At 41.2% G+C, this 27875-nt stretch overlaps 1 protein-coding gene and 1 non-coding gene across 3 annotated transcripts; both read left to right on the forward strand.

The window, feature by feature from the left end:
• MACC1 (MET transcriptional regulator MACC1) lies at positions 1 to 27396 on the forward strand. 2 transcript variants are annotated; one of them, XM_061586870.1, is made up of 5 exons: positions 1 to 64; positions 14350 to 14457; positions 15470 to 17520; positions 23268 to 23456; positions 25718 to 27396. In XM_061586870.1, the coding sequence occupies exons 2-5, from the start codon at positions 14358 to 14360 to the stop codon at positions 25928 to 25930; spliced, it is 2553 nt and encodes an 850-aa protein (XP_061442854.1). In that variant the 5' UTR covers positions 1 to 64; positions 14350 to 14357; the 3' UTR covers positions 25931 to 27396. The 2 variants fall into 2 exon arrangements, with proteins under 2 accessions (XP_061442854.1, XP_061442852.1); XM_061586868.1 differs by lacking the exon at positions 1 to 64 and adding an exon at positions 75 to 187.
• TRNAA-CGC (transfer RNA alanine (anticodon CGC)) lies at positions 21947 to 22021 on the forward strand. Its single transcript has one exon. It is a non-coding gene; the product is annotated as a tRNA-Ala (tRNA).
• Positions 27397 to 27875: the final 479 nt, after the last annotated feature.

Raw genomic sequence — 27875 nt, forward strand, 5'->3', positions numbered from 1 at the left:
ACTCAGAGTCCCAGAAATCACTGCTGCCTCCCACCCACAAATAGAAGGTGTGTCTTCTAATTAGGTAGGTAACCTGTTCATTTTTTTAAAGCCAGCATGGAATCCTCAGGAATGCTTTAACACACTTTCATCTCAAAAGCAATGCCTCGCTATAAGTAGCTGTTGCGGATTTAAAAGGAGACAAAAGGTATGCTTTTTAAAAAAAGTTTCAAGCTTCAGATGATTGAGAAATGAATGAGAAAGGGGTTGGGGAAGAGAAGAAGGATATATAGATCAGCATATTTGAAGGCTTCCTTCTCTATGGGAGTCTTTCTCACAGAGTCAGAGTAAGAGTTTGAAAGTGATTAGCTAAATGAAAGCTTGATCAAAACAATGCATTGATAACTCAGTTTATCAGTCTATCAAATGAAATAAATAAATTAACAATAAAAATGAGAAATTTTGTTAGAAGGGCTGATTAGGCGATAGCATTACCTATGGCTACAGATCTCCCCTATTCCTACCTGTGGCTGTATTTCCCCACCCATGAACTTACTGTCATATGAATTATTGAGTATTTAAAGCCAAGGATGAACTATATGGATTAGTATTGCTCAGTCCTGAGCAAAATAAAATATGTTATCATTTGCCTCATATCACAAAAGAAGGAAACATTCAGTTATACATCTTATTTCCTTTTATATCTTTCACAGAATGCAACTCAGCCCAAATGTCATGGTAGTGCATTATATAAAGCCTATAGCATAAAATATAGAAAGTGTGTGTGTGTGTGCGGGGGGGATTCTTTGCTAAAAGTTATTAGTGAAATAAAGTAGGACTTTCAACCCATAAGAGAATTTGAGTTGGTTGGTTAATTGGGTAGAAGGCAGCTGATGAACCAAATAAAATAATTACTAAAACCTCAATGCAGGAGTTTTTAAGATATTGTGTAGTTTAACAAATGAAAGCAGGACTTCTGAGCATACTTAGTAGGGCATTAGGCTGCAATGGGACTTGAACTCAATGGGTCTTTCTTCTGAGTAGACATGTATAAGATTGTGCTATCAGTTTCATTTAACTTGGAGATACCTTTTTCTAAGGAAACATGCTTACAATTGTGCTGGAAAACTATCACTAAGAGAGCCCATTTTTTAAAAGCTTTCTTCTTCATTTCTACTACACATCACAATCAAGCTAGTCTGAAAAAATAATGTATGCATTTATACTTTCAGCTGTACCAATTAATTCTTTCACTGATTAATCAGTCTGCAAAATACATTGGGAGAATCTCATGTAATTGAAATCTATGCTACAGCCCTAAATTCTTCTTCTTAATTATGTATGGAGTGGTCTAACTCCAAGTCTGTTTGGTGTATGATAATGTGTGTTTGTAACAGCTGTACTTCTTGGCCAAAATCTTGAAAAGGATGACTAACTTGAAACTGGAGATCCATTGAATTGGGACTGAACAGCTGTGAGTCGAGTTCAGTTTGTGAGATGGGCATTTCTTGCAAGCTTCTTCCCACTGCCCCCCCATGTGTTATGAAAAGCCACACTTACCTGTTGGGGGGACCTGTGGGATAATTGTGGGATGCAATGTAAAGGGATGCCACTGGAGGGGGTAGGCAGAAATCAAGAGATTCCCCTTGGGTAATGGCCATAGCTCAATGGCAGAGAATCTGCTTTGCATGTAGAAAGTCCCAAGTTCAATTCCTGGCATCTGTTCTTCAACCTTGGGTCCCCAGATGTTGTTGGAATACAACTTCCATCATGCTTGGCCATTGGCTAAGCTGGCTGGGGTTGATGGGAGTTGTAGTCCCAACAACATCTGAAGATCCAAGGATGAAGAACATTGGTGTAAGTACTACTGAATTATATAGACCAGTGTCTGACTTGGTCAGTACGTGGCAGCTTCCTTGCACAAGTGGAAGTGCCTTTCCCTTGTGCTTCAGTCACTTTGGAACCAACCGAGTAAAATACAACATAAGAACATAAGAACATAAGAAGAGCCTGCTGGATCAGGCCAGTGGCCCATCTAGTCCAGCATCCTGTTCTCACAGTGGCCAACCAGGAGCCTGGGGGAAGCCCGCAAGCAGGACCCGAGTGCAAGAACACTCTCCCCTCCTGAGGCTTCCGGCAACTGGTTTTCAGAAGCATGCTGCCTCTGACTAGGGTGGCACAGCACAGCCATCACGGCTAGTAGCCATTGATAGCCCTGTCCTCCATGAATTTGTCTAATCTTCTTTTAAAGCCGTCCAAGCTGGTGGCCATTACTGCATCTTGTGGGAGTAAATTCCATAGTTTAACTATGCGCTGAGTAAAGAAGTACTTCCTTTTGTCTGTCCTGAATCTTCCAACATTCAGCTTCTTTGAATGTCCACGAGTTCTAGTATTATGAGAGAGGGAGAAGAACTTTTCTCTATCCACTTTCTCAATGCCATGCATAATTTTATACACTTCTGTCATGTCTCCTCTGACCCGCCTTTTCTCTAAACTAAAAAGCCCCAAATGCTGCAACCTTTCCTCATAAGGGAGTCGCTCCATCCCCTTGATCATTCTGGTTGCCCTCTTCTGAACCGTTTCCAACTCTATAATATCCTTTTTGAGATGAGGCGACCAGAACTGTACACAGTATTCCAAATGCGGCCGCACCATAGATTTATACAACGGCATTATGATATCGGCTGTTTTATTTTCAATACCTTTCCTAATTATCGCTAGCATGGAATTTGCCTTTTTCACAGCTGCCGCACACTGGGTCGACATTTTCATCGTGCTGTCCACTACAACCCCGAGGTCTCTCTCCTGGTCGGTCACTGCCAGTTCAGACCCCGTGAGCGTATATGTGAAATTAAGATTTTTTGCTCCAATATGCATAATTTTACACTTGTTTATATTGAATTGCATTTGCCATTTTTCCGCCCATTCACTCAGTTTGGAGAGATCTTTTTGGAGCTCTTCACAATCCCTTTTTGTTTTAACAACCCTGAACAATTTAGTGTCGTCAGCAAACTTGGCCACTTGACTGCTCACTCCTAATTCTAGGTCATTAATGAACAAGTTGAAAAGTACAGGTCCCAATACCGATCCTTGAGGGACTCCACTTTCTACAGCCCTCCATTGGGAGAACTGTCCATTTATTCTTACTCTCTGCTTTCTGCTTCTTAACCAATTCCTTATCCACAAGAGGACCTCTCCTCTTATTCCATGACTGCTAAGCTTCCTCAGAAGTCTTTGGTGAGGTACCTTGTCAAATGCTTTTTGAAAGTCTAAGTACACTATGTCCACTGGATCACCTCTATCTATGTGCTTGTTGACACTCTCAAAGAATTCTAATAGGTTACTGAGACAGGACTTTCCCTTGCAGAAGCCATGCTGGCTCTGCTTCAGCAAGGCTTGTTCTTCTATGTGCTTAGTTAATCTAGCTTTAATCATACTTTCTACCAGTTTTCCAGGGACAGAAGTTAAGCTAACTGGCCTGTAATTTCCGGGATCCCCTCTGGATCCCTTTTTGAATATTGGCGTTACATTTGCCACTTTCCAGTCCTCAGGCACGGAGGAGGACCCCAGGGACAAGTTACATATTTTAGTTAGCAGATCAGCAATTTCACCTTTGAGTTCTTTGAGAACTCTTGGGTGGATGCCATCCGGGCCCGGTGATTTGTCAGTTTTTATATTGTCCATTAAGCCTAGAACTTCCTCTCTCGTTACCACTATTTTTCTCAGTTCCTCAGAATCCCTTCCTGCAAATGTTAGTTCAGGTTCAGGGATCTGCCCTATATCTTCCACTGTGAAGACAGATGCAAAGAATTCATTTAGCTTCTCTGCAATCTCCTTATCGTTCTTTAGTACACCTTTGACTCCCTTATCATCCAAGGGTCCATCGCCTCCAATCGCCTTCAGTGTTGGTGTATGTGTTCCAGTCTAAAGCCTGGCTGAAGAGCCACCGCTGCATCTGCAGCCCTGTTGCTCAACCTGGCTGGGGTGGGAGGAAGGGAGTGGGCTGGCTGAGCCCCTCAACACCCAGGTGCACTCTATTTGGGGTCTTTCTGTGGACTACAGCTGGCTGGGATCCGGCCAGTGGTACTTCTGCCTGCCTGCATATGTAGGCAGAACAGGGAGCTCTGTGCAAGTGGAGTGACAGTTTTGTCACACTGCAGGTGCAGACTGGTAGGTTCCCTCCACCCACTCCAGTCTGATGCAAAAGGGGATGATTCTGGCATACATTTGTCCCATTCCATAAAATTTTCAACTGTGATCTACAGTTGCTGTCCTATTCTTCTACCTGTAGTACTTAGGAATGGACAGATCGGTCTGTTTCCAGTCCATGCCAGTTGCACCTGTGTTCATTCATATGTCTGTTCTGCCCTCTTTTCACATCAATCCATGCTTTTTTTAAAAAAAACCATATGAAAATGCATATTAAGAAATGTATCCAAGCATGTGTCCAAAATATACATTTTATGTCAATATATACATTTTTAAGAGAGCCAGTGTGGTGTAGTGGTTAAGGTGTTGGACTACGACCTGGGAGACTAGGTTCGAATCCCCACATAGCCATGAAGCTCACTGGGTGACCTTGGGCCAGTCACTGCCTCTCAGCCTCATGAAAACCCTATTCATAGGGTCGCCATAAGTCGGAATCGACTTGAAGGCAGTACATTTACATTTTTATACAATTTGAAATGTATTTTAACCTATTGCTTTTTATACATTTTGGTATATTTTTTGAGCCGAAAAGTGTGTCACCAAATTCAGAGAGGTGCCAAATTGGAAATATTGTTGTGTTTAGATCCATGTCTTAGTCTGGGAGGCGCAAATTAGGTCAGTTTGCTTAAAAATGTGGATTGAACAATTCTCTTCCATCCTTGCTGGTACTTCTGGCAGGGCTTAAGAGCCTTGGGGTAATATGGGGGAGCACTGGGCCATTTCCTAAAAATAAAGGCAGTCTTCTACAGCAACATTTGGGCTTTTTCCTGTTTTTTTTTTTTTGGCTGGGGATAAAAGAAGGTCAGAAAATATGGTGCTACTTGGAGTCACGAAGATGAGCAGCAAGTGAACCCGTCAGCTGGTAGCTATGTGTATTTTGGTCTGCGTGAGCACATGTGAAAGAGTTGGCCAGTGAAGATTCCAGTAGGCCCTCAGGCTTGGGGTGAGGTTTGGCTGGTTAGCTGCAGCAGCCCACAATGGCTCGGGATCTTACAACTGATGGAACAATGCAGGGGAGACCCCACCTGAGTCCTGTTGGGTTTGATAAGCCTCCCTTTGGGAACAATAATGTTTAAACCTTGCCTTTCTTGGTAAGTGTATTGTAGATGCTAGGCCATGATAACGGAAGTGCTGATGATGCATGTTAAGCAGGGTCATCGCCATTCCCCCCTCTTGGAAGACAGTTCTACATGTGCTAGGCAGCAGTAGTAGCCGGCAGGGCAGAGCACCACCGTGCACCTGGGATTGCAGCCACTTACTGGGAGGGGTGAGGTGGCAAGGATGTCAGTGTTGTGCAAGCGGGGGTGCTAGATTGTTTCCACTGGTGTGCCTGCACAGAGGCCACATTCACATCATACATTTATTCCACTGTTATTCCACTTTAAACAGTCATGGCTTCCCCCAAAGAGTCCCGAGAAGAGCAGTTTGTTAAGGATGCTGAGAGTTGTTAGGAGACCCCTGTTCCCCTCACACAGCTACAATTCCCAGAGTTCTCTGGGAAGAGGGACTGACTATTAAACTACTCAAGCAGCTGTGGCTTTGTGAGGAGAAGAGGAGTCTCCTAACAACTCTCGACACCCTTCAGAACCTATAGTTCCCAGGCTTCTTTGGGGGAAGCTGTGACTGTTTAAAGTAGAATAATACTGGAATAAATGTATGATGTGAAAGTGGCCAGAGTCAACAGCCCTACCGCTTCTCTCCTCTCCAGTGGTGGCTGATGCCCACTGGGATTGGTAAGGTGGAAGGCAGGGGGCCCAAACAGTTGGTAAAGTCAGAGGCAATGACAGGCAGAGCCAACTAATTCTAGTTTTGTCCCTATCCTCCTTCCTGCTGAGTTCTAGAAGGGCAATACTGAAACTAAGGAAGAGGACACTGGCAAGCAGTGCCACCCCTTGGACTGGTTGTAAGTAAGAACACAAGCAGGTGGGGGCTGGCTGAGAGCAGACGGAGGTTTATTTATTATTTAACAAAATGTATGTGCCACTTGATTGTGGAAACCTCTAAGCATTTTACAAAAAACATTAAAATATCAATTAAACCAATTAAAAACATGTAATTAAAAACATTTTTTAAAAAACTATTAAAAACAGTGGACTAAAAGAGATTAAAGCACATCAGCATCTACTTGTCCGGATAGGATTGCCTAAACAGAAACATTTTAAGGAGGCACCAAAAATAATTGGTTGGCAGGGCAGTACGCCACTTGCCCTAATGCTCTGCTTCACTGCCAAGAAGTCAGGTGCGTGGTGCTGCCTCTTCCTGCTGTCTGCTACAGCTGCTTAGAATATGCAGATCTGTCATCCAACAGAAGGGAATAGCTTGGGAGCCCAGAAGGAATGGCTAGAGGGCCAGCTACATCACCCTGCCTAATGGTAGGACAGTCCCTGAACTTGAGAGGGATGGGACAATAGAATCTAAGGCCACATTCACACCATATATTTATTCCACTATTATTCCACTTTCAACAGTCATGACTTCCTCCAGAGAATCCTGGGAAGTGTAGCTTGAGAAGGGTGCTGAGAGTTGTTAGCAGAATTGTCGTTGATCACAAGCTGAATATGAGCCAACAGTGTGATGTGGCTGCAAAAAAGGCAAATGCTATATTAGGCTGCATTAACAGAAGTATAGTTTCCAAATCGCGTGAAGTACTAGTTCCCCTCTATTCAGCACTGGTTAGGCCTCATCTTGAATACTGTGTCCAGTTCTGGTCTCCGCGCTTCAAGAAGGATGTAGACAAACTGGAATGGGTTCAGAGGAGGGCAACAAAGATGATCAGGGGACTGGAGACAAAGCCCTATGAGGAGGGACTGAAAGAACTGGGCATGTTTAGCCTGGAGAAGAGAAGACTGAAGGGAGATATGATAGCACGCTTCAAGTACATGAAAGGTTGTCACATAGTGCAGGGCACGGAATAATGGGTTCAAGTTGCAGGAAGCCAGATTTCGACTGGACATCAGGAAAATCTTCCTAACTGTTAGAGCCATACGACAATGGAACCAATTACCTAGAGAGGTAGTGGGCTCTCCGACACTGGAGGCATTCAAGAAGCAGCTGGAAAGCCATCTGTCGGAAATGCTTTGATTTGGATTCCTGAACTGAGCAGGGGGTTGGACTTTGTGGCCTTATAGGCCCCTTCCAACTCTACTATTCTATGATTCTATGACCCCTGTTCCCCTCACAGAGCTACAATTTGCAGAGTTCTCTGGGAAGAGGGACTGACTGTTAAACCACTCTGGGAATTGTAGCTCTGTGAGGATACTCCTGGTCTCCTAACAACTCTCAGTACTTTTCACAAACTATCCTTCCCAGGATTCTTTCATGATTGTTTAAAATGGAATAGTAGTGGAATGAATATATGGTGTGAATGCAGTTGGCTGGTTGTGATGAACTTCTGCACGTCTTTGTTCACTGTGATACTCAAACTGCATTAGAGCTAGTGCATGAAATTATGCAGAACTACGGTTTGCCCTGAGGCAAAATGATGGCTGGCCTTCAAGTTTACCTTACAGTGATTTAAAAGTGGATGGATGGCTTCAGTTACATTAGCTCAATTAAGTCAACAGTGTCCCGTAGCGGGTTGCTCAAAATACTAATTAGATGCTGTGTTAGCCTTGTTGTTGAAGATATGTTTCTATATTTTATAAGATCAGATGGATATGCTGTTAATCTTCCCTAGAAAAGCTGTTAAGGGAAGAAATGGGAGGAAAATACATTTACAAGAACTAGCATAATTCTTGCATGGACAAGTTTTGACTTCCAATAGAAATGGCCCCATCCCTCCCCCCCCCCCCCGTTTATAGATTTTCTGGTTAGCAATTTGGAAATCTTACTGCTTTCCACTTTTCCTGTAATCCTTTTACTCCTGCCAGTTACTTGTAAAATAGTGTTCTATAGTAAGCAACATTAAAGGGCTGGAATGGGATTATATTATCAATTTATAGATGCAAAACTTCCATATTTAAAAACCATTCCCTACTTTGTTCACTTCTCTGACTGAGCTTTGCACTGAATAGACATCCTCATTAAATTGCCCATTAAGATGCTTGAATGTTCAGAGAGTCTTAAGTTAATTCCCAGCTGTTCAGTGTCTGCCTGGCATTTGAGTTATTTCTTCCCTAACTGCTCTGTTCTGCATTTTAGTTGTAGCAAATTTAATTGGCTTCTATGTTACACTCAGGTTTTCTAGATTTTTCTCATCATCCTTTCAAACTTTGATTTATTAATAGTGTATTTTTCAGTCTTGTTTGTAACACAAACCTTCTTTGGGCGAAGTCACACAACCCTCTTGGAACAGGGCTTGCTCCAGAAAATACTCAGTCTGCACCAACTTCCAGCTTAGCAGCCCATTTAGGGGTGGGCAGAATTGAGCCACCAGTATGTTTTAAGCCCCTCATGGATAGTCTAGTCATGGTGCCATGTTTTTTAAAAAAATCTATTTGTGCTGATCTTAGTATATATGTTGGGGGCACTTGAATAACCTCCTTCAGCACTGGTTGAGCGTTTTCTGGTGGTAGTCATGTGCTAAGGCAGATGTGTGATTCAGCTCTTTCAAATAGTTGTGTATGCCGTCATGTAGATTCCTTGAATCTGTTGCAATTCTTCATAGTTTTGGGAGTTGGTGGGAAACCTCTTAGTATGATGATTACCCAATGAAGGTATTCTTTGCTGCTTGAGAAAGTTGTTGCTAGTTTCTGTTCAGTTCTAAGGTGACATCATGCCCTACCCCTAATGAAATAATGACCAATTCACATCTGATTGTTTTATGTAGTCAAATTAATGCAAGATGATAACTCGTGAATGTTTGTTATGACTGCACCCCATGTGGCAACAAGTGATATTTACCAATGGTATTTATCATTACCTTTTCTTAAGGAAAATCTTAGTAGAATTTTCTATGGAAATTTTTCCGGGGCTTTACTTTTCCTACAGGATTTTTTTCATTTCGTAAGTTCATTATTAAGAATGAATGGATGTCAATTGCAAATACAATATGAGGCAAACTCTGTAGGGCATCAGAAAATTTCCTGATGCAAACTGAAAATTTTCCAATGCAAGTTAGGCTGGACAGGAAATTTTCTCATTCAATCCCCCCCTTGCCGGAAATCCCACATCACTGGGGAGGAAGAAATTCACAAAAAGGGCTGGAGAGTGAGGGCTCATCCAGACGACTGCAAAATGTGTGACACGCCCGCTATGTGTGTTCATTATTTTTCAGTCATCCAAATGTCTTGCGCTGTTACGCATTTTCACTGGTTAAATCTGCTCCTTGCAATACCTGCAAAAATGCGATTTGCTGTTTAATATCGGGAATCATCCACTGTGCCTTCAGGAGTTAGGATGCAATACCATGGACTTTACAGCTGATGGGCAGTTCTTGGGCATTTCCCCTTGCCCCTTCTCCTCATTCCAGCCAATCACGTATCTGCACTTTTGCGCATGTGCAAGAATAAGCCCGGGAAAATTGAACCAATCATCGCAATGATGGGGTGTTGGGGGGGGGTTCTGCAACTACTGTGCAGATGCATTTTATTTTTTGCCAGCCTGCAAACTGGGCGGCCGCTCTGGGTGAGATCTGCAATGCACAGCAAGCGAAAAAGGGGGGGTGGTCGGTTTCAGCCGGCCTCCCGACAGCTTTGTCAATTTCATTGTACTTGCTGGGGTTTTTGCTTCAAATCAGAAAAGCATACATTCCTTTAAGTATAGTATCGCAAATGCAAACAAGAAAAGGGCTGCTGGTTGGTTTCAAGCCTGCTCCGGAAAGCTTTGTTAATTTCATTCTCGATGGGAAGGAAAGGGAGAAGGAGGGAGGATGATAGGTTTCTTGTTTTTTTGGAGAAATAAGTGCAATTGCCAGCATGTCTATCTCCTCAATAAAGGCAGAAAAGCATACATTAAGTGTAATATCGTAGATACAAACAAGGCAGGCGTGAAACCGACCAGCAGCCTTTCCTTCCGAGGCGAGAACTTCTTTACAGCCACATTGTGCTTCCTTGCAAAGGGGGAGAGGAGCATACGTAATTTTTTTGCTGACCAATTGGTTGATAGGGGGAGGTTTTAGAGGTGGAGCTTGGAAAAAGCGAAAAGAATGTAGGGGTCTTACCGCTGTGAGTGAGGGTGCAAAAAAGCATTTTTTAAAATTGGGAAAGAGCGAACTAAAAGGCAAAGTGAGGATTATCAGATGACAAACCAAATATGGAAACCGTGGATTATCCCGCTCCGTTTGGATAAGCCCTGAGGTAGGAGCTTTCAGTAAGTGGGGTTTCCACCTTTCTTTTAGTGTTAAGTTTGCTGTGCTTTAATCAGTGTGACAGGCAAAAAAATGCAACAAATACAGTTTTATCTCCATGCCAGGAAAAACTGCACCTGTTATAGTTTTGATTGAAGGGAGCCCAGCCAGCAAAAAAGTTGGCAGCCGTAGGAAATGGTGAGAGAAGGGCTCATATGCTTCTCTCTTTCACTCCAGTCAGCCCCAGATGGAACAGGATGGCCTGCATTACTGCATCCGGTTAGGGAAGGGATGGGGTACCTTTGGCCCTCCAGATGTTGTTGGACTCTCAGCTCCCATTAGCCTTAGCCAGCATAGTCAGTGGTCAGGTATGATGGGTGCTGGGGTCCCAACAACACATGGAGGGCCCTAGTGTCCTCATTGCTGGCTCAGGGGAGATGAAAGGGAAGATGAGACAAGGATGATGGGAAAGGACCAAATCTACTTCTTCTCCAGCTCTTATACACCTCTACCTTCCCCTGACCAACAACTGCATTTCCCAGCCTTGGGTCCCCAGATGATGTTGGACTGTAGCTCCCATCATCCCTGACCTTTGGCCATACTGAGTGGGTATGATGGGAGTTGTAGTCTACCAACATCTGGGCACCCAAGGCTGGGGAAGGCACATAAAAAGAACTTCTGGCAAGTGGAATGCTAGTATTGTAAAGAGTGGACTGGAGGAGGACCAGTCTCCCCATTGTACTGTTTTGTTTTTACTCGCAGGGTTTGGGGTTTTTAACAGTAGCACACCTCCACCTGCATGCAGTCTGAAGTGCTGCAGTCCACTCCACGGCCACAGAATCCTACCACATTAGTCTGCTCTTTGTTTAGACCGGGAGCCTCTTCAGAGGTTGGGACTGACCTGTCTCCTTGCTTCAAGGCTCTTATATTTTAAGGCTGCATTTGCTATACCTTCTTTGGATCTGTCAGCTGTAAATGCTAATCTGTCAGAAGAACATAAGAAGAGCCCTGATGGATCAGGCCAGAGGCTCATCTAGTCCAACATCCTGTTCTCACAGTGGCTGACTGGTTGCTCAAAGGAAGTCTGCAAGCAGGACCCGAGTGCAAAGAGCACTCTCCCCTCCTGCGGTTTCCAGCAACTGGTATTCAGAAGCATACTGCCTCCGACTAAGGATGGAGAGCATAGCCATCATGGCTGGTAGCCGCTGATAGCCTGTCAGTTGTAAATGTTTAAGGAATGTCTTTATTAGGAAAGTACTGGCAGAGACAGCATTTCTCTATCTACCAAGTTCAATATTTGTACTGGCTACTCAATCCTGAACATATTTAGTATATAGTATGACAATTTTGAAAACTGGCATTGGCTTCTCTTGCACGTCATCTGGAGTGATTAGGGAGGGTTAAATGGGCCTTTTGTTTGTTGGTATCCTATAGTTTTATGCACTTTGTGGTCAATTTCCCCCCTCGCCCCATCAACACCCATCCATTTCTATTGTGGGCAAAATCAGAAATCCTGTTACAGGAAGCTTAAGGGAAGTTGCCAGCTGCAGAAATTAGAACAAGCCTAAAGGCTATCTAGCCTCCAAAAGGAGAATGCCTAAGAATAGAAAAGTTGATTGCCAAATAAATTTAGCAATGAAAGCAGACATGTATAGCCACCTCCTGTGGTCTGGACACTTAATCTGTAGTAGCATATTATGCTGTTGCTGAGCGAAAAATAGATTATTTTGTAATGCCCTGGGGGATTTTACAGCCATGGTGGTGGAGCCTATGGCACTAACAGATTGCATGGCTTTGACAACAGTGCAGAGGGACAGGCTGGCAGAGGGTCTCTAGCTGCACTGTTTAGATGTGAAATATCACTCACTATGAGGCAATATTTTCCCCTCTTCCCTGGGCTTTATAGCAAACTAGTCAACCCAGTGGAAAGTTTAGCACTTCCCATCCTGGGTCAGCACAAGGAATGGTTGTCTGTAACTATTGATGTCAGTTTTGCTTTAAGTCCTCTTAGGCCAAGGAGTGTGTGTGCATATATATCAATCTGGATGGTGGAATGGAGCATTTAAAAATGCTATCTATTTTAAAAGGCCCCCAAGTGACCAGAAAACAAACCAAGCAGTGCTTAGTTTCCTGAGGTAAATTCTTTAAATGTCATGCTAGCAAGTCTCCAAGAAATGCCCTTAGGATGTGCACTACTCAAATGTTTGAATAGTATAAAAGCCGCTCTCTATTTTTTTGCTAGCCACAGGCAATTTAAATAGGCATTTATTACTTTTATAAAGCATGTACCTCAGTCTCTCCTACAAAGGGTCTAGCTAATCGTTGACTGCTGTGTCATGAGGAGATGACAAAAAGATGAGGAGAAAACAGTTGTGCCACAGAGAGAAATGGGGTGTGTGTGTGTGTGTGCTTTGTGCACACACAAAAGCCCGTCAGGCTCTTGGCTCTTCAGTCCTCCACCAACTTCCCTCAAATGTCATTTTATAGAAGTATACAGGTGACTGCTATGCATGAACATCACATCTACTTAATTTATTTATTTGAGTCATTTATAGAATATAAATAATAATGCCCCACCTTCTTAATCCAGTCAATACATTTAGGCTATTGCAGATAAGCGATATATAAATTGTCTAAGTACATAATAGATAAAATAAATAGCCCTACTACTCACAAGGCATTTTACAATTCAAGCAAACAGTAGAAAAATAGTAAGATACCAGCACTCAAAATACCAGGTAAAATCAGCAACATTGTAAGACAACAGGTAAAACTTTGTTGCCTTATAGGTACCCTGGCTTTTTAATCACTTTGTGCATACTTTTAGAATACTGGTAGTTTTAATATTCTAGTGTATTTCTAATTGTTGTGTTTTATTGCTTATGATTTTTAATTTTTACTCCCCAAATAAATATATTGAAACACCAGTATGTGGAAACGGTTTCATCTGTATTCTAGGTGCACACATAAAAAAGGCTGCTTCCTACAGTGTGTGTTACACAATACAGATTTGTCAGCTAAAACAAATTATGTCCCTTTCCTGTTTACTAATCTGCATATCTATTGAAGAAAGCACCCTTGTGTCGCCTTTCTTGCTGCCTTGTTAAAAAACATGCAGTTTTTCTGGCATGGAGATTAAGCTCTGTGTTTGGAGGGAAAAATCAATATATGAATGTGGTGCTTACTTATTAGCTCCTTGAATGATTTCAAACTTGAATTAAGGCCATCTCAGTGCTTTGAAGTCTCAGGGAGCCCTTTTATAAGAGTGTCCCTCTGGAGAGTCTGGATTATATTTGCCTAATCTAGTGTTTAAATGTCCAAGCAGAAATGTATTGAAAATTCCATATATAATATTTTGGGGAACGGCATGGTCTGTTTGTTTCTGTAAACTTTATGATCATGCTGTATGCAAGAGAATCATATGTGGGCTGTCGCTATGCTGTCACTCTAAATGTAATCTCCACTTTGGATGTTAAAAGTGAATTGGCAAATCAAATTCTTGCTTCTTTCTTTCTGACAACAAAATCACACCTAAGAGAGCAAGCCCTGTGCACACATTCAGCAGTACAAGTGGACAATCTGTCACGTGGGAGGGAAGTTGGACCTGCTTCTGGTATCGTGCTTCCTCCCTCTGTCCATATGGAAGAAATGTAAACAGCGCACACAAGGTGACTAACAGTGAAGTCCTAGCTATGTCTGCTCAGAAGTACGTTATGTTGAATTCAGTGGGGCTTCCTCCCAGGTAAGTGGGGTGGGATTGCAGCCTTAGTAACCCCGGTGGCTTGTTCAAATAGGTGACTCGCCTTAAGTCGTTGACTCCCCATTGTGAAGCTAGTGTGAGGAGTCCTTTGAAACCCCCGTACTGCATTATGATTGATGTGACATAGCTTTAAACATTTCTCAGTTTGTAAACCAACCTATTTTAAACCTATTAGGAAGGACAATGTCAACTTCCTGTCGTATAAAGGAATTTTCTTGGAGCAGGTCAGAGGGATCGCTGGTTGACTTGGATGATGGCAGCCCTGCAAAAAATGATTGGACAGGTACATTGCTGGCATCCTATTTTCTAAAGCAGAGTTTTTATTACGTCTGTGTTTGTGTGTGATAGCAATGGAAAGGACTGCCTTCAAGTCGATCCTGACTTATGGTGGCGCTATTAATAGGGTTTTAATGATAAGCGGTATTCAGAGGGGGTTTACCATTGCCTCCCTCTGAGGCTGAGAGTAAAGTTTCTTTCTTTTCTCTGTGTCATGCCTGTGACAAGTTCCATGCAAGAAGTGGTGGCATTGAGGTGGTCTTAGCAAACTGGGGGGAAAAGGGGGGGAGAACACACTGGAAGAAGAGGAAAGAGCTTGTTATGGCTCTTTTGAGCAGAACAAAAGAGGAGGGGAAAAATGTAGTCCAAATTAGTTGTGTATTATAATGCCCTCTTCCTTCTTAAAGAATAGACAAATACAGTTTTCCAAGGGTCTTTGAGAGGGTAGAGTAAACAAAGGGAGGTTTCCTAGATATTGAATCTGAATCTTGGGAGAACTTCAGTAAAGAGCATGATCCTGCATACATCTGCTCAGAAGTAAGTCCCACTGAGTACAATGGAACCTCCCTAGATTAGTGGGTATAGGATTACATTTTAGCAGTGCAATCCTTTGCATGTTTCCTCTGAAGCAAGTCCCACTGTGTTTGAAGAGGGCTTAATCCCAGGAAAGTGTGCATAAGATTGCAGCTTAAGTTTGGCCAAATGCTAGTACACAGCTACCTTTTATGAACAGTAACAAACTCTGCCAAAAATAAAACATGAATGTAACAACACTGTGTTTTTGTATTTGTGTCTTAAAATCTAATTGGAACCCAGAACAATGTAAGGGGAGCTGAAGCCATCAGTTTAACAAAAGAGCAAACTAAAAAAAATGTCAGTGTTTTCCGTTCATGTTGTACCTGCCATCTTTAATTAAATTAATGTAAGGGAAATTGAAGTACCTTGGCATATGCAGAATACCAAGCAGAAGAGGATAAATAAATATACAGTGGAAATACTTATTTCATTTTTTTTAACAGATGACAAAGAAAATGAATTGGACCTAAAGTCCTATTGGTCTGGAGAATTTAAACAAAGTGTCCCTGGTGCATTTAAGACAAATCCTTTTTGGAATGAACTGTCAGCATCCAATCCTTTTTTAGACGATGTAGCTCAGTCAAGCAACAGAGAAAAAAGTGATGGGCGTATATCTATCTTAAAAGAAGACCCCTTTTTATTTTTTAGAGATTCAGATAACAGAGATTCTGCTGCTTCGTCTGGAGACGAATTGAATATTGATTATCTTTTTCTTCGCAAAGCTTCAAGGAGATCTGCAAAGTCTCGGAGTGTTTCAGATCTTTTGGACATTGTAGGGGTTAAGACATTTGAACTTCCTAGTACGGCACCATCCAACCATATCCCACTTCCAGATAGTGAATCACTTCAGAATGATCGTGAAGCATATAAAACAGCATGGTTGAATCAAAGGCAGCTGGCCAGATCTTGCCTGGATTTGAATGTGATAAATCAGAGTCCAGGATGGGCCCAAACTCAATCTGTAGAAACCCATATAGTATGTAAAGTAAATCATGAAGGAGGCTCGGTGCAGCTCCCTGACTCAGAGATTGCTGTTCATTTTCCTGAAGGCCATGTGGCATTTGGAGAATTCCAAGAGGTTGGCTTGCAGGCGAACCTTGACTCCCCATCCTCATTGAACCACGAGTTTTCAACCACCGTGAGCCCATTGATTGAACTTACATTAAGTAACCTCAATACCACGGAAGCCATTTTACTAGAAATGAAAATTGCAGCTGAAGTGAAGAAGGATCCTTTTAGTCAGGTTATGACTGAGATTGTATGTCTGTGTGGTTTTGCTAAAGAGGGTCCATTTGAAAGAATAGACAGCTGTTACATCTATAAAGATACTATACAAGTTAAGCTGACAGACCTAAGTCACTTGATGTACATTGTGGCTGTAGCCCAAACCAATGCAGTTAATTCTCCTGCAAGTGCTTGGGAATATATCCACAGAAAACTTTCAGTTGGGATTTATGGACCCAAACATATCCATCCATCTTTCACTGTTGTTTTTGCCCTGTTTGGCCACAGCTATGTCCCAGAGAAACTTACAGTATGTGACATTAAAAAGGGTGGAAAGAGCGTGCCCCCAGTTGTTTTCCAGTTATGGGGAAAGCACACATTTGCCCTTGAGAAGCCGCAAGACCTGAACATTTTTGTGGCCTCCTGTGACCCTGATTTTGAAGTGAAGGAAGAAGATCAAAGGAAAGAAATTAAAGGAGGTATGCTAAAAGGGGGTGGTAAAGTGATACACCAACACTTTCTATTTTCTATAATCAGCACAAGAAAAATGCATCTGTTTGTCTTCCGTGTTCAGGTTAAAGTCCCAAACAACAATGTGGTGTGCCAGTTCTACATTACGACGCCTGAGCCAGCTCCAAAGCCATTAACTGGAATGTTTAACAAGCCAAACAGATTAGAAAAACGCAAAGAGCTCAACTCTATGCCACTGCTGTCAATGTTAACCATGAAATATCCAGTTTTTCAAGATAAGGCTTTAAACATTACCAGCTATGGTATAGCTTTGAAAACGGTGTTACGTCAAAATAAAATCGAATATTTGCTGGAATATTTTAAAGGTGATACAATAGCGCTCCTCAGTGAAGATAAGGTAAAAGCCATTGGACAGGCTAAAATAAAAGAATGGTATGTGGGTATTCTAAGAAGGAAAGTTGGCCTTGTACATTGTAAAAATATCAAAGTGATTGCTAAAGACCAAGTGATGGATATTAAGGATTGCACAATCACAACCAAAAGCCTCCTTGAACAAATTGCATTGCCTTTTAGAAAACTGACTTATATCTATTCAGCAATCTTATCCATGGTCTCGGAGAAAATGTATGACTGGAAAGCTTTGGCTGATGCCCTTGGATTTTCACATATGTCACCGAGTGATTTCAGTGAGCTACAAACTGAGAAAGAATCAGAAAAAGTAGCCTATGTTTTGAAGAAACTCAAGGAAGTTTGCCATGCTAACAGAAGCGCAAGACGTTTCCTGTATGAACTCTCTGTTGTAAGTACTGCTTGGATGGGGCCTGTTAATTTTATATGAGACACAAATTAGTAATAATTGGTTTGGCTAATTTGTTGGGATTATGGTTATTCTACTTCACCTCAAGGCTTGTAGGCAGGTGACAAGGCTGGGATCCAACAAAGCTATTTTAATATGGAAAGTTTGCACTGTCAGCCATGTGAGCAGTAGCTGCAGTGGAAACTTTTAAAGAAGCTTCTGGCTCTGTTGGTGGTTCTCCCACATGCTCCTTTTGTTGGATCATGACCAAGATGTTCAAACAAAGCTGGCTGTGAAAATGTTCGGTTATGTTGCAATTATGCAGAGGTAGTGATGGTGGGAAACACCGCTTCTCAGTGGATTCTCTCGTTCTCTTCCTCTAAACAACAGCAGTCAGTTAACAGAGATCACTGCAGCTTTTTGGTGAGTTTTCCAGAGCCTGCGCAGTTCCTTAGAAAAGCTTGTCAGCGGAAGGGCGTGGGCCAGCGGTAGCCAACATGGTGCTTCCCAGATGATGTTAGACTACAACTCCCACTGTCTCTAACCATTGGCCATCATGGCTGGGGCTGAGGGGAACTGGAATCCAGCAACATCTGAAGGACACCACGTTGACTGCTTTTAGCATGTGCCATCTCTAACAAACATAAATGCCCAACAACTTCTTGCATTCCTAAGGCAGCTTTTTCCCATTATAGTTCTTCAAAGGCCTGAATGGAACTAAGCAAGTTTGGGGTACTTTAAAGATGGCACTGGATCTTGATGGATGAGGCACATCACCCCTTTGTCATGTTCCAGAGTCCTTAATCCTCATGCCTCTGTGATCATCACTCTCAGCACAGCTGGCATTTGCTAGGGCTTATCAGCTGGACTTAACGTCCTTCCCACATCTCACCTGTTGCCCTCCATGTGTTGCTGGCCTAGAGCTCCTATCCACCCCATCCAGCATGACCAGTAGTCCAACTACACCAGAAAGGCTGATGTTTCCCCCTGAAAGTTGTTTCGAGGGTGTTCTCCCCGCAAGCATACTTAATTCATAATGATGATTTCTCCTAACTCTCAGATTCCAATTTTCATCTTATAGTTGCATTCAGTGAAGCCACTCAATAGGTAGAAGAATAGGCATCGTCACTGTAGCTGTTCAGTTTTCAAAAAAGGGTGTTTTAAATGTTTGCCTGGCAATGGTGGGATGGCTAACATCCTGTCAGCGAATGGCATGTGTGTGCTTTCTGTTTTGTCTCCAGGACTGCAGTTTCCAGCTAATTTTATAGTACTTTTTAATGAAAACTGTAATAGCTAGAGAGATCCTTCCTCATTATCTAGCCATTGGCTAAGTAACGGTTGATAACACACTGAATTATAACCAGAATCAAGCCAGCACATGATGAGGAGCTTTTAGATGTCATGGCTGGTATGTGCAGTGGCAATGTGTCACCCATGCACAAAACACTTTTTGGTGGCCTCCTTGTGAGGAAAGCAATGTTTAAACTGGAGTAGGCCATAGTTCTTCCCAAAGTTCTTCTGTGAATCCTACATATCTGTGTTTCTTCTTGAAATAACCTCATTAGAGGCATCACATTTCTGCCTCAGTTCGGGACTCTGCATTGACTTCTTTAGGGGAGATTATTTGATGCCTAAAGTTTATTTTATTTATTTATTTGTTGAGTTTCTATACCGCCCGACTAGCATAGCTCTCTGGGCGGTGTACCACAGAGAAATATAAATATACACAATAAAATCCAATAAATCATTGTAAGGGACATGTATATAAAAATCCACAAATCTAAGATCAATTACAACATATTTAAAACTAAAAAACTAAAATGCCTGAGAAAAGAGGAAGGTTTTAACTTGGCGCCGAAAAGATAACAACGTCGGCGCCAAGCACACCTCATCGGGAAGACTATTCCACAGTTTGGGGGCCACCACTGAGAAGGCCCTAGTTCTTGTTATCGTCCTCCGAGCTTCCCTATGAGTCGGAACTCGGAGGAGGGCCTTCGATGTTGAACGTAGTGTAGTAAGTTATCTTACTCTGTAAGAGGCACAGCAACACAAAGCTGAGCAGAGTCACACCGGTGCATATGGACCACCGTAGGGATAACAAGGGTAAACAAAACTACCTTCTGAGAGTCTGAAAGTCGACAACAGTGGAAGACAAAATACAGAGGTAAAACAGCTTGCTCCTGAATTAGGGCTGCCTGCATGGAGGCCACAGAGGAAGTCTTCTTAGAATGAACGTTTCAAGAAATGGGGGGAGGGGTTTCTGTACAACGGTGGGAAAAAATCTACTTGCTAGTTTTTGTGGGAATTAACTGGTTTTAAAAAGTGATTTCGATCAAAGTATCCTCCAGAAAGCCTTCTGTCTTGGTAAGATTTACCAGGACAGTGGAGCAGCAGGCAGTACCTACCACTCTATGAAGAATGGAATGTACCCTAAATAATGAGCTGAGGCAAAAGAGTATTTATTACATACTTCTCTTATAGAATGTCTGCTTGCTGGGTTGTTTTTATGTGTGTGTGAATTCAATTTTTGGCTGTTTCTATTCTTTCCAGAGATGAGGTACAGGAAACTGGCCATCCAGATGTTGTTGGACTCCCATCACCTCTTGATCATTGGCCATGCTGGCTGGGGCTGATGGGAGTGAAACAACATCTGGAGGGCCAGAGGCTCTTCATCCCTGCTATAGACACACTAAACCTTGTATAGTATGTTTGTAAACTGTCCTGAGAACTTTTTTATAGGGTAAATATATACCAGAGCTTGGAAAAGTTACTTTTTTGAACTACAACTCTCATCAGCCCAATCCAGTGGCCATACTGGCTGGGGCTGATGGGAGTTGTAGTTCAAAAAAGTAACTTTTCCAAGCTCTGATATATACATATCATAAATTAAAATGTCAAGGGGTGAATCTCAGCTAGAATACCATTAGTTTAGTTGGGTTTTGGACTAGCAGAGTAAAAATGCATTTACACAAACCTGACCGTGTTGGGGAACATTTAAAAGGATGCTCAATAAAAAGACTGAGAGGGAGAGGTCACCATTTTGTGATTCTTCTGCTGTCATAAAGTATTATATAATTGGGCTTTAGTACCCCCCCACACACACAAACACACATATTTTGTTTTCTAAGCAAATTTTATTCTGTTGCAATCTAGTTCTAAAGTAATTACTCGGGATAGAACTCTCAGTAATTTCAGCTGGTTAATGACTATAGGCAGTACTGCCCTAATATCCGTAATCAGGAATAATGAGTAAACTCTACTGTAGATTATGTGGTCCCCAAACAGAGATTTACATAAAACTACTCTCCTTCTGAGAACAATATACCAATTTTGACAGTATGGGGATAAAGGCGGAAAAACTCATTAGCTTAGATTCCCTTTTAAATCGGGCTTCTAGATTAACTGTTCTCATGAAAGAGAATGGCTACAAAGGAGATTTCTCATGCCTTAGTAGATAATAATTGTTCTGTCATATCTATAATTTTGCTCCTTGGCCAGGCTTGAGGTTCTTCTGTTAATTCACAAAGCCCTAAACAAATCAGGCCAAAGTACTTTAAGGACCATCTGATTTCTTATGCTCCACCTTGATCGCTGGGATCTTCTGATGGGACACTCTTTGCGGTCCCCCATGTGTCTCAGGTTCAGTTGGCCTTTACCAGGGACCAAGCCTTTAGTGTGGTAAAGCCGTGTCCTGTGGAACAATAGAAATTTAGCAGGAGTCATTCCTGCTTTCTTTTAGATGTTTTTGTAAACACTACATTGTTCTGACAAGTCTTTGGAGTGTGAATTATTTATCAGCCAGTTTTTATTGATACGTTGTTTTTACTGTTGTTGTAATGCTATGTTTTATGTTGTATCCTGCCTTGTTATATTTTCTGTGAAAGTGCGTTTTATAAATATTTAAATAAATAAAACAAATATATTTATAGGGCTGTATCTGTCTAAGTCATACTCAAAGTAAGACCCACTGAAATCAATGGACTTAAAGTTAATCATGACTAACTTTAGTCCACTGACTTCATTGGGTCTTACCTTTTGACAAAATCAGTACAACCCAATTCCTGGGACTCTTCTCTAAAAAGTGAGCTGTAACTGGTAGCCAGTGATCTGTTAAAGACCTAATGGGAAAAAATTGGTTGGAAAAACGTAGGTAACATTTTTAAAATGCATGTGCCCCTGTCTTACAATCTCTTTCCACCAAGCTGCTCCAGCCAGATTTCAGTGAAGAAGTTCAAATGAATTATAAGATCATAATTAAATTCACCATATAAAAATAGAACATAATCAAAAACAACATAGCAAGTAAGCAAAAACAATGTCACTTAAGCCAAAGCGTAAGGAAATAAAATAGTTTTCACTTGCTGTGGCTGTTTAATGATGTTTTGGTTTCCTTATCTTTTTATTAGTCATATCAATAAAAAAGAATTGGGGAAGGCCTGTAGCTCAGTGGTAGAGCGTCTGCCTCGCATGCAGAAGGTCCCAGGTTCAATCCCTGGCATCTCCAGGTAGGGCTGGGAGAGACTCCCTGTCTAAAACCTTCGAGAGCTGCTGCCAGTCAATGTAGACAATACTGAGCTAGATTGACCATTGGTCTGACTCATCATAAGGTAGCTTCCTATGATCCTACATTCCTTATATGTACAGATCAAACGTGAGTTTCAGAATTAATATTTTTGCCAAATAATTTCTGCATAGTGCTCAGCAACATGTGATAGGAGCAGAGAAACATGACAACCAACTTATATGTGCCTTGCCACACCTAAGAGGTTGCAGAATCGCCTTTTAAAGATTTGTGTGGCCTCTCCTGCATATATTGTTTAAAATGTCACATTAGTGACATTCTTCTACAAAAATTAAAGAAAATGTCTGCAAACTTGATGTTTACTTATTGGCTGCCAAATCACAGTAAATCAATAGAGGGGGTGGGTTATACAATATTCTTCAAGACTTAATTTGGTTGTCTGCATTGTCCTACTGTTTCATGCATACTGAATTAAGTTATGATGTGCTACATGGTTATCAGCATTCATCCAGGGGCTATGAAAAGGAAAGTGACAAATAAATGTAATCTCTATTTGCGTGTCCTGTGCATGTCTTCTCAGAAGTAAGTCCCACTATGTTCAGTAGAACTTACTTCCAGGTAAATGTGCACAGGACTGCAGTCTTAATAACATAGGAAAATACAGAAATAGCAATCTTCTGGAATTTGAAAATGTTGTAAACTTATTTTAAAAGAATATCACATTTTTATGGTGCAGCAGACTATTTGCTAACTATTTACAATGGAAATTTTCTTTGTCTCTATATAACAATGACATAGTAATGTTGATTCATTCATTTCTCTTAATTCATGGGATATTTTAAAAGCAAAATTTGAAGACCCAAATCTTGGAAAAATATTTTTTCCTTCTAGGAAACAAAACCTGACCTAACCGAGATTTGAATTAGTGAAGCAATGTGTTGCTAAATCAGTAGTGGCTGGTTTTACCTTGGACAGCTGCTTGACTAAAACCCGGAGTGGATTCCACTGACATGGAGCTGCCAGCCACCAGCGTGCTAAATTAATTGTTTAATCTCTAAGATAGCTCTTCTGTAGGAAAAAAAAAGATTCTTACACAGAAAAGCAAGTATGTGAAGAAATAGTAACTTTCTACCTTACTATTAATTTTTCAAATAGTCACACTAGACAGCTATAATTAATTGCTACTTAAAGTTGCTTGAGAACGTAACCATCAAACTTGTGGTTCCAGGCCCTGCTGAAGCTTGACTGTCAAGGATTACTAGCACGCCTCACACAGGACACTGTCATTTTTACTTCGGCTGTAAAGCTTGGAAAAGGCTGGAGAGAGCTGGCAGAAAAATTAGCACGACTCACAAAGCAACAGATTGAAGCATATGAAACTCCCCACCGAGGTAGAAATGGAGATGTTTCTCCAGAGGTGAGACTGTGCTCTCTTTCATTGTGTATTCCTTTTGCTACAAATGGTTTAGGCTGGAGACAAGGGAATCGTTTTCAATGGGATGTGCATGCACACATTTATTTTGTCCCCCGTTGCCTCTGGTCACACAATTTGTGTGTTTGGAATGATATGAAACTTGTCAAATATTGTGAAAGTGGGATCAGTGTTCACACTGGGTAGTAACCTTTTTTCAAAGTGTCTTCAGTCTTAAACGTCTATTTTTAAAAAGTCTATAGCACCTCCTCCCACCCTAGTGTTCTGTTTCCAAACTTTCATCTCTAATAGTTCTTGTAATCAGGGATTGCTTATGCGTATGCCTTTAAATAACATTGCTCTGAACTTGATTAAAGCCATTGCTCAAAGCCCATCCAAGCAGACATGGCTCATCAAGTTGATGTTAGTGTTGTTGGCCAACTCTAAGCCACAGGAACACCTTTATCTTTCCTGATCCAACCAACCGAGTTCCTTTAAAAATAACTCTTTATGTCCAGGAATCTGCACCTTTCCCAAAGGAATCTCGGGCTACTCTTGAGATTGATTTCCCTTCCCCTTAATGTTGTTCTTGAGGCTGGTTTACACATTCTTTTTTTCTTACACTCTTCTAAATCTGTATACATTCTTATAATTTACTAATCCTGTTCTGTCCAAATCTAAAGTTACATCATATTGGAGATTCAAACTTTTATGGTGGGTCCATTAAATAACATTTTAACTTGCAATATGCATTACTAAGAACACTGTACATACCTTCGTTGAACTAAAATTGCAGTCTTTAGCATGCTGATATGAGAGAAAATCCAATTGAAGACAGTGGGTTTTACTTCTGAGTAAATGTGGATAGGATTGCATTATTGGCTTCCCTTGAAATCAGTGAGAGATTTCACTTAGCTGTGACTAATTTATTCCAGATCCTTCCCTGTATTTCTTGAAACTATTCATGTCTGTGCAGTCCTCTTTTCTTGTGGTTACTGATTTCATTAATCATTTTGGTAAAAGTCAATCCATGGGAATCTTTCAGCGTGTTTCAAAAGCAACAAACAACGTTTTACAAAGTTTCAAATCGGATTGTTATGAATCTAAACATGATTGCACATCTGACGATATGTTTAGATTTACAACAATAACAAGTATTCTTGCATGAGGGTATGAATGAGGATAGTTAAATGGGGTATGGCTCAGCTATTACTATTTTATGCTGATAATTTCAATGCTATTGTTGCTGCCTATGTGCGTTAAGATTTTATGAAGAGGATTTAAATTTAAAAATATTGTAAGCCCCCTTGTGGAGGATTTCCCCCAACAGTGGAGTATCAATCTCTTTAAATCAGATATACAGCTTGAGACCAGGATACCTGAAAGACTGTCTTGTCCCTTATATACCCGGTCGATCACTGCACTCTGCAGGTGAGGGCCTCCTGCAGATACCATCTTATCAGGAGGTCCGTTCTGCACAACATAGGAAGTGGACCTTTAGTGTGGCGGCACCTATCCTGTGGAACTCCCTATCCTTAAATATTAGACAGGCACCATCTCTGTTATCTTTTCGGCGCCTGTTGAAGACCTTCTTCTTTCAACAAGCCTTTTAAGTTGAGATCTTATCCCAGTCTGTGCCTGTGTTGGAATGGCTTTTTAATATGTTTTTAAACCTTTTTAAAAAACAATTTTAACCTTTTTTAAGATGTCTTGAAAGGTTTTAAAATTTTTTTTTAAAGTTGTGTTGTTTTAATGTATGTTAAAGTCTGTTTTTATGATGTTTTAAAGTGTTTTTAGTGCTTTTGTTTGCCGCCCTGGGCTCCTGCTGGGAGGATGGGTGGGATATAAATCAAATAACAAATAAATAAATAAAGCAAGCAAGCAAATGTAAGGAATCTTTTTCAGCCAGAGGGCTGAATTCTGTCATCGGATACCTTCAAGGGACCACATGCCAGGGGTAGAGGCAAAACTGGGCAGATCAATGGCTATGACTTTTACTTTTGTCCTATAGCTACATTCCAGCCATGCAAAGGTCAGAGGTTTCTGCACTCACCCACAACTCTCCACCCAAGCAACCAAGAGCAAGGGACACATTTCAGTCAGGCAAAAGCACTAGAAAGGCACAGAGCATGGTCAATGAGGGACATGGCCTAGGAAGAGATATGGAGGGCCACATGTGGGTCCCAGGTTTGAGATTTCCCATCCCTCTCTTCTAAATAAATAATAAATCAATCAATCATTGATCCCTGATATGTCTTCAATTGCAGATGATGTGGAAACCGGCATACGATTTTCTGTACACCTGGGGAGCTCACTATGGAGATAGTTACAGAGATATGCTGCAAGATCTGCAATCTGCACTGGATAAAATGAAAAACCCTGTGACCAAACAGTGGCGTGAATTAACTGGAGCTCTGATTCTGGTCAACTGCATGGAGGTTCTCCAGGTGAATGCTTTCTCTAAGACGGGTGAAGAATAGGAGTCATTTAATTTGGAAAGGTGCTGCAGAAATTATCTTCCTGAAACACAAAGCAGTTAAATGGAAGCATTTTTATCAAGGACTATTTGGCTCCTCTGTGAAAATTATGCTTATTGCAGATGTCTTTTATGGACTTAACCTTTTTTAGAAAATGGAGTCATTTATTTTTCAAGAAGGACCAATTTTGCCCCACTTTCTGTTATACTTATGTACCTACAACAGCATATCTCAAAAGGTGTTCATGCACAGCAGTTGCGATTTGAATAGTCTTGTGATGGACTGCACAATTGTATTTTGGAACTGTACCACTGGTGGAGTATGAGTTGGGCAGCAAAGTTACACTACTTATTCAGATATTTTCCCTAGAAATTGTTGCATACAGCTGCTACTGTCATTTATAAGAGAATCAGTTAGGAAAACTTCATGCACTCATGTGTATTCATGGCTGCTCTAGTCTAGAATAATTGGAAATGCTACTTCACTACATGTGTAAGATAGATATATCCTTGATGAATGTAGTAGCCACTGGGTATTTGGATTCTAACAGAAATAGCCTGTCTGAAAGCCTCTCTGTCAGCTATCTTTATTATTGGCCCATGTTTCTTCATGAAAAGATGGGCTGTCTCCTTTCTGGTCATTTGGTGATGCTCATTACCCCAGCAATAAGCTCATGGATGAGATTCATCCCTAATTCCCAGCTTATTGGAGTTCTGCCTCCATCTCACTGTGGCTGCCTTACCTACTTGTTTGGCTATAGTGCAGGTCCAGGACTGACCTTCTGTGATAGTGGTGACACGTTCCTGGAGCCTGCGCTGTACTCTTCCTCTGCTCCTCATGCGAAGTAAAACACATGGTGGGTGCAAGATTGTTATGAAAGCTGCCCACAGTACAATGGGCTCTGCTACCATCCTAGTTTCAGAACTTGTATCCATAGCATGGTGTCTCCAGGATCCATTTTCTACTGTCTAGTTCTGCTTGATTTCCCTTAAAACAGCGATGACAAAAGACACTGATAAACTTGTCATCTGGATATCATTTTTGCACCGTTGCATGTGTCAATTTTAATGTACAGATACAATTTGCTCCTGTGTTTTCTACCTGCTGTGTTTTATTTGTGAGGGCTCTAAGTCAAGCTGTCCCAGCTTATAAGGGTCATTGTCAGCTACTGGATCAATGGCTGCAATGTTAGCCACTATCTCATCTTTGGGTCATTATTCAAGAGATACACAGGAGGGCATTAGAGACCAAATGTATCTGCTACTTTTAACTATAGCATTTTAAAAAAATATCTGCTCAACTTTCTCTTTCACTGTAGTTACAGCAGGGATTCCCAAACTGTGGTTCGTGGACCATCAGTGGTTTGTGAGCTTTATTCAGATGGTCCGTGACGTGTCTATAGATTTGTGGTTGAAGACAGAAGATGGCACATGCATCAAATTAAATATTCATACTGATTTTAATGGTATTTTATTGCTTCTTTTATTTCTTATGTTGTATTTTATTGAATTACAAATTGAATTCTATGGAATTCAAATGGTAAAACAATAAAATACAATATATAAGAAATAAAAGAAGCAATACAAATACCATTAAAAATCATACAGCACCTAGTACAGCATATTACATTAGCTATCACAGGCAGAAAAAAACATTAAGTCGTTTGCAAAGAGCCTCAGCAATTTTCAAATGGTCCATGGGGGAAAAATTTGGGAACCACTGAGAGAGCGTTTGGGAAAATTATGTTTGGAGATAATGTATGTATAATATGCCATCGCCAGTCATTACTTGCCCTACTATCTGTTGACTTCTATAAAAAGAGACTTGAAAAAAATAAATAAGATCTAAACCTAAGTGCCAGTTGTGCCTTGACAGTCTTACCATGCCCTCAACAGAAATCTGTAAGAATTAATGTTGCAAGAAATGTGGCAATAAGTGTACCTAATAT

The sequence above is a fragment of the Rhineura floridana genome, chromosome 10 (genome assembly GCF_030035675.1).
Source record: "Rhineura floridana isolate rRhiFlo1 chromosome 10, rRhiFlo1.hap2, whole genome shotgun sequence".
NCBI classification, from domain to species: Eukaryota; Metazoa; Chordata; class Lepidosauria; order Squamata; family Rhineuridae; genus Rhineura; species Rhineura floridana.